The sequence below is a fragment of the Caloenas nicobarica genome, chromosome 26 (assembly GCF_036013445.1).
Source record: "Caloenas nicobarica isolate bCalNic1 chromosome 26, bCalNic1.hap1, whole genome shotgun sequence".
Taxonomy (NCBI): domain Eukaryota; kingdom Metazoa; phylum Chordata; class Aves; order Columbiformes; family Columbidae; genus Caloenas; species Caloenas nicobarica.
Genome location: NC_088270.1, coordinates 5777467 through 5789863, shown reverse-complemented (window position 1 = coordinate 5789863; position 12397 = coordinate 5777467). Strand labels below are relative to the sequence as shown.

Below are 12397 nucleotides of genomic sequence, written 5' to 3'. Positions count from 1 at the left end.
GGAAGGATGGTACCATAAATGTTGAGAGTCAGAGCGGGGTATGTCTTCAGCACAGCCCCAGGTGATTTGGCTTTATAGCTACTAATAACATTAATGGCGGGATCGTGCGGTGAAATCCCTGAACGCTGCGCTAAACAAGGAGTAATGGGCCTAGACAGCAACAGGGGGAAACCCAGAATAAACATCAGGGAAACTTCTCTTGCTGCAGCAGCTACAAGGCTCTTGAAGAGGCTGTGAAATGGTGTGGGGGAAACGCTACCGCCAAGGAGACCAGATATTAATGTAGGTATGGGGAGGATGGAAACCTGAGTGCGGCAGGATGGGCTGGATGATTAAGTGGAGGTGCCTTCCAACCCCAAATGATACTCATATTCTCTAATTTCTATTAATATTTATGCCAGGGCGTGCGTGTGCCAGGAAAGCCGAGAGCTGAATCACGCTTTGTGTTTGGGTGGGAGACAGACGGGAAGGGATGGAGCCAAACGTGTGGGCAGGAGAGCTGGAGCGGAGAGGAGGAGGGGGCAGGAGGGAAGTGGAGGGGGTGAAAGCCAGGAGAGCAATGGGGACAGAGAAAGGAGATGTCAGAAAAGATAAAAATGCAAAAAAATAGAAAAATCTACTAGCTTCCTACCTGAACTAATAGCATTCTGGTTCCCACTCTATAGGTCTTCACCTTGCCCTGTACCAGTGCAGCGGGGACAGGCACAAGCTGGGACTGTGCACATAGTAATGGATTTCTATTTGCGCATCGCCGTGGACGTGCAAATAGAAATCGTGGAGTCTGTGTTCTTGGGTGGTGGTCAGACAACAGAAATAACTGGAAAAATTAAGCTCCCCGCTGCCACCAGCACCACCAGGATGGCTTTGAGCATGGGTGTGATGAAGCGTTTGCTCAAGGTCAAGAGATGAAATTTGTCTTTGAAGCCCATTCATCTAGTGTAATGCAGTTATGGCAGGTGGGAAAGAAATTAATTTTGTTGCCATTCACTCTCACAGGAAATTAATCTGTTTACCCATGTTGTTTTACCACTTTGTCCAAAAGACCAGCCCTCAGCAGAACTAACTGGATTTTTGGCAGGGACCGTTAAAGAAAGGTGACATCGGGCAAAACCTGGGCAGATGGAAGAGATGTTGAAGGAAATTAGTAATATTTAAATGGGGATGAGAGATGGGAGTGAGCAATTTAGACTAATAAATCTGGAGGGATTATCAAGCTCCTAATGAACCCTCTGAGGTTTCGCAGTCACTGCCTAATAGAAAAGATAAAATCATAGTGAACTGCTGTCGAGGAGAGCAAGCAAAAAGATGGCTTTAAATGGAGGGAGAACCCATCAGAAGGGGAATAGACAGTCTGTTTAGCATTAAGCTGCTTAGAGATAGAAAAATATTTCAGGCAAAAAAAAAGAAAAGGGGATAAAATGCTGAATTAAACACCTGCCCTGCGGCACTAGAGGGGAATTCGGTTTCTGTCTTCTAGCGTTAATTTTATTTAATAAGTGCGTCTCAGCCAAGAGCTTGTTGTGTGTCGCAGCTCTTCTCTCTGCAGAGCGTCACATGGAGGCAACTTGCTGCAGGTCCCTGACACCGGTCTGTGGGGAGAGCGATTCGGGGGTGACAGCTTGGGTGTAGCCGGCACGACGAGTGCCGGTAGCGTCAGCTGGGGAGGCCGTGGTGTGGGAGAGCAGATGTGGTAGGGGATGGCGGGAGCAAATGAGGAGGAAGACCTCGGCCCCCAGCGCATTTCCGTCAGAGCCGAGGCGAGCAGGCTGGTGTAAAAATATCCACGGGCTAATTTGCTGTGTGCGAATTCATTATCAGCCTCCTTCAGCCAGCTCAAGGGAGCCTTTTTGTCAGCAACAGAATCACAGAATCCCAGAATGTCAGGGACTGGAAGGGACCTCGGAAGCTCGTCCAGCCCAATCCCCCCGCCGGAGCAGGAACACCCAGCTGAGGTTACACAGGAAGGTGTCCAGGCGGGTTGGAATGTCTGCAGAGAAGGAGACTCCACAACCTCCCTGGGCAGCCTGGGCCAGGCTCTGGCACCCTCACCATCAAGAAGTTTCTTCTCCTCTTTCAGTGGAACCTCCTGTGTTCCAGTTTGCACCCATTGCCCCTTGTCCTGTCACTGGCTGTCACCCAGAAGAGCCTGGCTCCATCCTCCTGACACTCCCCCTTTCCATATTGATCCCCATGAATGAGCTCAGCCCTCAGTCTCCTCTTCTCCAGCTCCAGAGCCCCAGCTCCTCAGCCTTTCCTCACACGGGAGATGCTCCACTCCCTTCAGCATCTTGGTGGCTGCGCTGGACTCTCTCCAGCAGTTCCCTGTCCTGCTGGACCTGAGGGGCCCAGCACTGGACACAATATTCCAGATGCGGCCTCCCCAGGGCAGAGCAGAGGGGCAGGAGAACCTCTCTGACCTACTGACCACCCCCTTCTAATCCCCCCAGGTCCCATTGCCCTTCCTGGCCACAAGGGCCCAGCGCTGGCTCATGGTCACCCTGCTGTCCCCAGGACCCCCAGGTCGAAACTCGCAGCTTTGGTGCATTTCTCTTCCCCACGTCCATCATTTGCGCTCGGGGTGCTTGTAGGAACCGAGCACCCTCTTGTCCTCAGTTTCTTCATGGTATCTCCATGCGGTGACAAACTCCCTTGCTCTGGGGCTTTACCCCTCTGGGAGGGCTGAGATTTCCCCATGATTAATGGCAAGCGCTGACCCAGGGCCAGCTGCTGTTTGTGCCTTGGTCTGAGATGAGCTCCGAGCTGCTCGTCCCCCCTTCCACCAGCTTATGTCCGTGTAAGGGGGTCATGGTGTGCTCCGTAATGATAATAATAGTAGAAATAATAATCATAATGCCACTGCATAAATAGACAAGCAGGCTGTTGTGTATAGAAAAAAAATGTTCCTCCAAGTGCTAGAAATCCTTGAAATGGGCAGCACAGAGGAGGAGGGATGTTGGATTCCTCCAAGATCCTGTGCTACAATTAATTCTTTTAGCTTGTTAATTCTGTGTAGCTTGTTTTTGTTGTTTGTTTTCTTTTTCTCTCTTTTTTTTTTTTTGTAATTTAACATATGGACCTCAGGCTGGATTTAAATTTCAAAACATTTATCAAGGAGATTAGATGCAAATAATTGAAACAATTAAAATTATTACTGTAAGAAGGAAGGTGTAAAGGAGTTTTACTAGTGCCTTGAGTCAGATGGCCTATTCATTAGATGCAGTTTTGTTCACCAACAATATTGTGCGGAGGTGTTGTTGCTGATAAAACAGCTGCCATATTCAATTTCCAGAGACCGGATAAATTGGTTTTCGCTTGGTTTTGTGTTTCCTGTTTTTTCTTCTGTGTTTAGTGATCTGTAAAGAGGTTGGTCTTCATATAGGGTGAGGTTTTCAAAGCTGAGTTGTCATCCTGGGTACCCTGTTGGAACCGGAGGGGAAACAAGTGTCCAGATCACCCGGCCAACATCACACGTTGCAGCAGTAGCTTGTTCCATGATGATGGGAACGTCCCTTGGAAGGAGGGAATGATGTAAAGCAGAGGGTTTTTAGTCCTGCTTTGTGAAATTACCTTCTCTTGGTGAAATGACCTGCTCTTTTTGTGCCTGGTTCTGCGAAGTTTTGCGTTCCATTGCGCTCTAGCACGAGGGAAGAACACGGACTCTCTTGTTGTACTTTGACAAATTTTACCTTGCAGCCCAGCCGGCCTTCCTGCTTCGCAGTAGCTGATGCAAACGTTTTCTGTAGAGCCCCGATCATTCCCTGGATTTATGGTTCATATTTTCAGTGGCATGTGGTAGCAGGGCAAACAAATCAGGTTTTTGCGAGGGTGCCAAAGCAATTTCTCCTAGTTGTAGTTAGCATGAGGAAAGGAGGATTTAGACAAAGCAATAACTGTACCTCCATGCATTTTGCTGCCTGTGCTACCTTACCTGTCTTGGATCTTCTTTATGCGTTGTTCAGAGTCCATCCCATGCTTGCTTTCCAGTTATCGAGTAAATCATTCTCTCAGATGCAGCCTGGGCCCTCTGCTGTGGGAGCAGACCTCTCTCTTTTCCTCTGCCCTCGTGCTGTCACGTCCTATTTGTCTTTCGGCCTTTCCACCCCTTGTTTTCCAAGAGCTGTGCTTTTCAGGTCCCAGCATTAGCACTTGACCTCTTTGCTGTCTGAGGATTTGTCACTCTTCAAACCTCATGCTCCCTGCAGAGAAGTTGAAGTAAATTGCTTTTGCTAAAGATGTGGGCAATGTGTTTTCCTAAATTGCTCTTGTTTGAAGAACAGCCTCCAAAATGTAATCGCTCTCCTTGCACGAGGAGGTAAAAGACCCATCCTTACACATGGCACACTCTGATGCTTTTGTGATGCATCAACTTTGTACAAGCAACCGGATTATATATGGAGAGTTCCCCTAAATTGTCCCCACCTTCACTGAGATCACAATTCCTCTTTAACTACACGAATGGCCAAATAACAGTGGATCTCCCACATCCACTTACCTGCTCAAAAGGCCACAATTTGTTGCTGTGATGACTTTTTTTTCTTCTATAGAAATTGATTTTTACATGTGGCCCATTATAAACCTATTGACTCTGTCAATCGTTTATAAATAAACTGAGCCTTTCAAGAAAACCATAAAGCACTTAACATAATACTGTCCACTTGAGGAAATAAATAAATGTGTTCTTAGAGGAGCTCAGGAGCGATGAACAGGCTCAGCGGGATCCAGAGAGGCATTTTCTCCACTGCTACGTCTAACAGAGGAGGTGTGACGATCTCGGGGGAGAAATTGGTCACTGGTGCCAGACTGAAGAACTGTGAACACCTTGCTGCCGCAGGAGCCTCCAGGTCTTTTCAAGCTTCTTGCGAGGAACCTTTGTTTGAGCTGCTGGTTTGGGTGTCCCTGGAGGAAGAGTGGTTCTTCTGCTCCCCTCTCTGTCCGTGAGTCTTACTCCAGACTCAACGTGGTCGTGCCTTAACTGTGAAAACTGGAATGCTAGCAGAGCAGCTGCACCAAATCCATTTGTTGTGAATGGGACCAGGATGGTACTTTCTGCCCCTTTGGACTAAGCCTACTAGTCCTGCCACCCTTGGCCCAAAGAACCAAGAGCTAAGATACTATATCTTCTCTGCTTAGCCTTAAAATGGGGAATAATGATGCACGTTGGCATCCAGTGATGTCAGCAGTGAAGCCTCTAGAGCTGTGCTGACTTTGCACTAGCTGGAGATTTGGCTTCTGCGTAAAAGCTGCCAGGCAATCTCAGTATGGGAACTGTAAGTGGAAGGTGGAGGGTGACAGCTTTCCTAAGCACCGAATACTCTCGAAATGGAAGTTTTGCCAGCGTTGAGGGCGCAATAATAGAGAAATGGAAGCCTTGGCCCAATATGGTCCTTCCCATCCCACATAAAAATAGAGAAGGAACAGTACAGCGTGTTCTGGACCCACAGCAAGCCTGTGCCTGATGTAAATCAGCCTTCGCTGCCATCAGAGGGTCGGATCCTTGGCTGGGTCCGAGGGGAATGGGGCAGATCCAAAACTCCGATCAAGTCCTTGCAGTAATTAAGAGAGGAAGATAAACACATGTGTGTGAGCAAGAGAGAGGAGGGAAGGGACATATTACTGTCAGTGTAGGCTGAATTGAGCAAGTCCTGTTCCTTCCAGGGGCTTGGGATGGGATGAGGTCAAGCAGGGTGTGTGTGGGAAGGTCTTGAAGTCACTAAAAATGCAACAAGCCCATCTTTATACTTGTCTCTAGGGTGTAGGTAGTGGCTACTGTCTCCCTGCTCCCCAGGTGATCTGGCTTATTAAAAATGTGATAAGAATCGGGTCAGGGAGCGAGGTTCTGTGCACACAAATGGGATGCAGAACAATATCGCCAGCTAAATCGATAAAGCTGGAAGAGGCTCAGCAGCCGGTGCAGAGCGCTGAATAGCAAACCGGCCGTCTCACCGCTACGGGGTGAGCAGTAACCGGGAGCCAGGCGCCGAAGTGAGAGCAGGGGAGTCTCCAGGGTTCGCAGCTCCGCGCTTTCAAAAACATTTGCTTATCAGGCAGCCTGTTACGGCACTAATAATGCCCTGATTGACCAGCCCTTTCCACGCAGAAGTCTCCAGCCTTGGGAAGATGGGTGGCAGTGGGACGTGATTTGTGAGGTCTGCTTTAGTCTGGGAGTGGAACACTTAGGTACAGATTTGGGAGGATACTTCGTTAGTTATATGCTTCACGGCTTCAGTGTTTTGCATTGCAAGGCATGTTGTTTATCCATGTCTCGCTTAGGCTTAATTGTGCTGTCAGGTTTTTAATCTCTTGCTGTTTTTTCCTCTGTGCCTCAGTTTCCCCCTCTGTATTCCTGGCAAGAGCCCCCACGGCACCGTGCTGTGACAAGAAGCAGCGTGTTGCTGCTGTTGTGTTACAGAGCCAGAGTGAAACGAGCAGGGCAGGAGGAGGATTTCCATCAGAAACCCACCGGTGTGGCCTGAGGTGGGAGAGGGTTTGCAGGTGCTGGGTCCCGGCTGGGATCGGTTGGCACGTGATCCAAACATGCACATTACACTGGGTAATACGCTTGTACCTTATGGGTTTATGTTCCTAACGGAACGGAGGCCATAGCCTAGAAACCTCCTGGTTGTAAGTCACAGTGAGCGACGCCAGGAAATCCAAGCTCCTGGCTTTAAAATTGTGAATTACAGAGCTTGGCTGTGTGGCTTTTATTAGCCAGGTTCTCCTGATGATCTAAATGTTCAGGTCACTCCGTAGGTTTTGTCTGCTGCTGTAAAGTGAGAATGCAGGTCGAGTGCCGCATGAAGCACAGAAACCCAAGAGTGACTTCATCCTCTAATAACTCCTCCAGTGCCGTCTCCCAGGGAACCCCTTTGTATTCAATTAGCTAATGTGTGCCTGGCACTTTGAAAATATAGAGTGCTATAGAATTGCTAAGTGTTGTTATTTAACACCACATATTTAGTGGTTGCAGCCCTGTGGTAGAAGTCAGAAAATCTACACTGTAATTGCGTGGTGCTGCTGCAGAATTCGCCGTGGTTTGAGCAAAGCCTGGGGGCTTTTCTTCTGTAAAAGTTCATTTATTTTGGCTGCCGGACCCTCAGGGCTTACTTTTTCTGAGATCTCATGAAACAGAATATTGACTTTTGGTGGGTGCTTTAAAAAACAGACTGAAAAGAGGGGGAAGAATTCAGGCAACCAGGATTTGTGTACTTGAAATTAGCCTTGGCGTGGTATTTTGATGGTCTTCTCTGGGCCTGAGGTTGCCCTGCTTGGCATAAAGGAGCTGGTCTGAGACGGACAAAATGCTGGTCAACTATTGTTCCAATGTAAGGACAGGGAAAAAATTATCGGCAGTGGAACAGGAGGTAATCGGGGAGATGTTGGGCGCACCCGTCTCTTTGATTCACCAGGTACCCTCATCTTGCCGGGAATTGTGTGGTTCCAAAGCTGTGTTTGCACAGGTGGAGGAGGCTGGGCCAAGCCACACCAGGGCTTGGAGCCCATTAACCGTTAAACAGAACCTGCTGACAGGTGTGAGTTATTTTCATAATGACTCCTTGCTCTTCTTGCGCTGGAAAGCTATTTTCTAGCCTGCAAAAGCACCAGCCCATGCTGCAGATAAGGAAGAGTGACTGTGCGAGGAGAGGAGAAGCAGCTGTGAAACTATTCTGTGTAAGCCCTAGCCCCACCAGCTTTGTCTAGCAGTCAAGGTCAGGTATGTATACCGTAATTGTGCTCGGACTGCTTAAAATTTTTCCTAACTTAAGCAAAAGTCAGCTTCAGTACATCTCAATAAGAAATCCTTGGATCTGACACCAAATCCCAGCGCGCTTGCTACAGAGCCGTTCACGTGTCCAAGTCTCACTTCTCAGATCTGAGCAGTATTTCTCTGCCTCAGTCTGATGTTTGAAAAGGTAAATGTGTTAAGACTTGCATGCAAACACATGGTGAGCAAAGCTGTCTGAGATCCTGTCCAGGAGAAGGGTTTTCCAGCCCTTTTCTCTCTTGCCAGGCCATCGCTCGCCATCGGGAGGGCAGGGCTGATGGATGGAGCGTCAAGCTCTGGAAATCACCCGAGCGGTGCAGGCCTTGAATGGCAAATTAGTTTGTGTTTGTAAAATGCGGGTTTGGAAATGTCAAGCGTGGTGAATGACCGGATAGGAAAGGAAAAAAAAAGAAAACAAACAGGGACAGAAGCTGAGCCGGCAGCTACTGAAGTATCCCGATGCTCTCACCCCCCATAGCAACCCTGACCTTACCAAATCTCTCTTATCCTATTGCGAATGAAGTGTGTCCCCCAAGGATGGTTTATCTCCATCTCATTGCATAGGCAGCTCGTGGCTCATTTGCTTGATTCTGACCTGTGCCAGCAGAACGCTCTTGTGCACGTCTGATGGAAAAACATCTGAAGGCAGAGAGTCAGAGCTGGAGCAGAGGGAGCAGTGGAGGGACAGGGTCGCGTCCAGGCCATGTGTGTTACAGAGGTGGCTGCTTTATGAGTGTGACAGCAGCAGGAGCGGGGTTTTCTGCAGCTGGAGGCTTGCCTAGAAAAAGACAGATACAGGGAGCGTTGGCTGTGGAAAAAGACTGAAGCTTGCAGTGACCAGCCGCCACTAACAGGAGCTGGGAAAAAGCTGCTGTTAACATTTGAACCCGAGCAAACTGTTGTCTCCGTGGGGAAGAAGAGAAAGATGACTTCTGAAAGAAAATTTTCTAGTATGAGATCTTATGCTTAAATGATGGCTCATTTGTTTCCAAAGCTGCGCTGAACTCCAAGAATAGTTAACATCACTTGATTTCCCACTCCGGTAAAATTATTAGTGCAGAACTAGGGCTAAGTTTCTACCTTTGTACTATGAACCTGCAACTGGAATCAGACAGCTTGGTTCAATAATATACTCCAGAGAGCTTTGCACTTGTAGAGATCTTTAGAAGCTAAAAGGTTGGTTGAAAGAATCATCTACTTGGTGCCCTTGTGACGGTGGTGATCAAATGTTCCCATCAAATGGGAAACAGGTAGAGAATTCACATGGCCAGCTTGAGGCGACTTGAAGAGTCAGTGGAAAAGCAAAGAGTAGAATTTAGAACTCCCCAGCTCCGCATATACTCATTTCTCCTAATCCTGTGGGTTCAGCCTTGCGACTGCTGTGTGACTGGCAAGTGGTGCGCGTGCCTCAGTTTCCCCCATGTGAAGTGAGAACAGCAGGTTGTTCCCTCACCCGCGCATCGCAGATTTGAGGAGCAGAGCATGACAAACCTGCCGGGGCCTGAGCAACCTCAAAAGCTTAGACACATTTTCAGGGGAGAAAAGGTGTAATGAGTAAAGGCACTAATTTCAGCTGCCTTGAGATTGGAGTCGTCTGGCCTGAGACCGAAGCTTTGGACTCTGTGGCTGTTTTGGTACGTAACATCTCATTTTCTTTCTGCTCTAGCGAAGCCAGGAGGGCAGTCAGGCAGCTGTGCCCAGCACAATTTGCCTCTTGGCTCTGCCTAGGGGGAGATGGTATTTTTCAGGGGCTCAACAAATCTCCTGCTGCTCTGCTTGCATCCAGCATCTCCTCGGGCCCAGGTCCTCATTAGCCATCTGCCCTCGTTGCGCGGGTTGACAGGCTGCTGTGGGTAAACGGATAACCTGTCAGGAAGGCAGGAGGATAATATCATTCAAATGAATCAATAGTTCACAGGCAATTTCATGTTACCTAACATTAATGCGGTTGTGTCCAAAATGCACTTAATCCTGTGTCTGATCACATTCTCGTGGGAGTTTGCTGTGCTGGAATAGGCTTGTAACTCCATGTTTCAGAGATTTACAGACATTGTTCCTACGTGCACGCATTCCCAGGAAAGATGAAAAATGACTTGACTCACTGAGATCTCATAGTCCACAGAGCCAAAAGACATCCGTATTAGTGATGAAAGAGAATGGGTATCCGGCAGTTTCTGAAACTATTATTCCCACCTTCTCACTCCATTTTAGCAATTAGCAAAAGAGAAATTAGTGAGGAAGGCACCATTATTTCCTGCTAATAGGACAAGGAGGGCTGGACTCTTCTCCAGGAAACTGGCTTTGTCATGTAACTGCTTCCATTGACGTGAGTAGCAAAATAGAGCTCTCCCTTTTTTTTTTTTTAATACATCCTGCCACTTTGCTCTTCAGAAATACAAGAGGATGGGCCCTGCACCAAAGCCTATGGTCAAAGCAGCTTCTCACCCTCCAGAGATGGCACGAAGCAGCAGGACAGGATTTCATTTCATTTAGCAGCTTAGACTTAGTGTCCCGAATTGGATGTGGTGCTGTTAGAGCAGCTTCACTCAGCACATGATGTTTGCTGTCTAGGTTAGGGTCCAGCTCAGGGACCTATTTTACTAAAAATAGTAAAGGAAGGATGTTAATTTCCCTCCAGACATGGGTCTCCACGGTCTGGTGGTCTTGGTGGCCCGGGGATCCCTTTTGCCCCAGGTTTGGGTGGACAACTGTCATCTGTCTGGGGCTCTCAGCCATAGCAATACCCAGGCACAGCATGCTTTCTTGGGGATCTTTTTTGGGGAGCGCTCGGAGGAGTATAAATCTGCTAAGGAGCTCTGTGCTCTGGACCTCCCACAACAGAGCTGACCTTCTCTGGCCAGTTATGGCAGGTTACTGGCTTCATCTGAACACCACCACCCACCTCCCTGCTGTAACCTCCGTTTGCAGGGAACCTTCTGCCAGGTGAGCTGGTTTATAAGCCTCAAAGAAGAACACGGTTTGCAGGAACCAGGGCTCAGAAATGAAAAGCTCTCAGAAGCTGCTTTGGAGGGGTTTTGGTCTCTCTGTGGAACTTGTGCAATAAAGTCCTGGGCTTGGCTGACACCTCTGTTAAAAGCCTGAGACAGGCATTGGCACCCAGGCTCTTCCGTACCCACTGGTGGGTGGATTTCAGCCCCAACGTAGGTTCCACGTGCAGGTTCTGGTAGCTGTGTGGTCCCATCTTCCCTTCAAGGATCTTGAGTGTTTCTGAAGATTTTTGGAGCTTGTTTTCTTCCCTAATCCTGTTTTCTGGTTTGGGCTGCTTTAGGAGTTTTCCCTCCAGCGCCTGGACAGCCAGATGGATGACCGAGTCAACATCCTGGGATTTTCCATTTTCAACCAGTCTCACGCGTTCTTCCAAGAGTTCGTCCAGAGCCTCAACCAGTCCTGGCAGGAGAACTGCGATCACGCTCCTTTTACTGGGCCAGCAGTAAGTAAAATTCGTTCACTAATTATTTAATCCAAGTAGCCTCTGTGCTAAAGAGCTTGGGCACAGCTCCAGGCTTGGATTGGCTTCCATGGTTGTAGGTCTTGGTGAGACGGTGCTCCAGGAATGGGAAGCATGAACCTTAGCTAAGGAGGTAGGAGAGGTATCAAGCTGTGACTTATGGGGAGCCTCCTGATCTGGAGAATATTAAGGAGATCCTGAAAGTCTGTGGTCGCCCAAAGGGACCTTGGGGAACCACATGGAGCTTTAGAAGGCTTGTCTGTACTTGAATGGCTGTACAGCTTTGAATTCAAGCCTAATCTTAATTTAAATTATATTTATATGTAAATGCAGGGGATGATGCAGCTCTGATTGAGTGTGACATTTGTCCCTGTGTTTTTACCTCTAGGAGAAGAGGTAGTGTGCATGCAAACAGCTTAAAAAGGCCTGGGCTTAGGCAGATGCCAAGGGGCTGTGTAGCCTTCCAGGCTCTAACTTCTCCCTGATAAGTGTGCAGATCAGCACTGAAATCTTCCCTAAAGACCCTTCATTACTGGGAAGGTTTGCAAAGCAGATTTGCCAAATTGGGGCCACAGGGGGCCACAGCTGGAGCTGGGGCAAGGGAGAGAGAAAATGTCATCAGTGGAACCTTTTGCATAACTTTTAATGAACTCAGGGTCCTCTTGACAACCTGTGGCAGCTGTGTACTGCTGAAAACCTCCTTATTATTGCTAGAAAGTGATTTTAAGTGGGCAAAATATGGAGCTTTCTGCCCTTTGTCTCCACATCCTGTTGGCTGCAGGTGGAGCTCAGGCTCTCGGCACCGTTTTGCCATGGATTGTCTCTGCTGTTGGAAATCTGGCAGGTCTCACCTCCTAGAGCGCATCTCTCTGTATAAGAACATCCCTTTTTAGCCCTGGGAAGCAAATATCTTGTGGGATAGCTCATGCTAAAAAGAGAAAAGCAAGCTCAACAGCTGGAAGTGACAGGAGGGAGGTTTCCTGTGAGCTGCAGAATCCCAGGGCTTTCTTGGTCGAGCTGAGAAAGCGTCTGAGGAAGGAGGAGGGAGCTGCTTGCTCTAATGCCATTCTCATTAATCACATCGCAAAGAAAGGAAATCAGAGAAAATCATTCAAATTACAGATGGCTAGATTAGGTAATTAGAAGTTAGGCTAAAACAGATGTTT

At 48.2% G+C, this 12397-nt stretch overlaps 1 protein-coding gene across 1 annotated transcript in view; it reads left to right on the top strand.

Annotated features, from left to right (window-relative positions):
- The window catches only part of GRIK4 (glutamate ionotropic receptor kainate type subunit 4), a 115790-nt gene that overhangs the window by 63279 nt on the left and 40114 nt on the right, over window positions 1-12397 (top strand). Inside the window, exon 7 of the mRNA XM_065652195.1 lies at window positions 11052-11213. Coding sequence (XP_065508267.1) covers window positions 11052-11213 — 162 coding nt within the window. The remainder of the gene's footprint in view (window positions 1-11051; window positions 11214-12397) is intronic.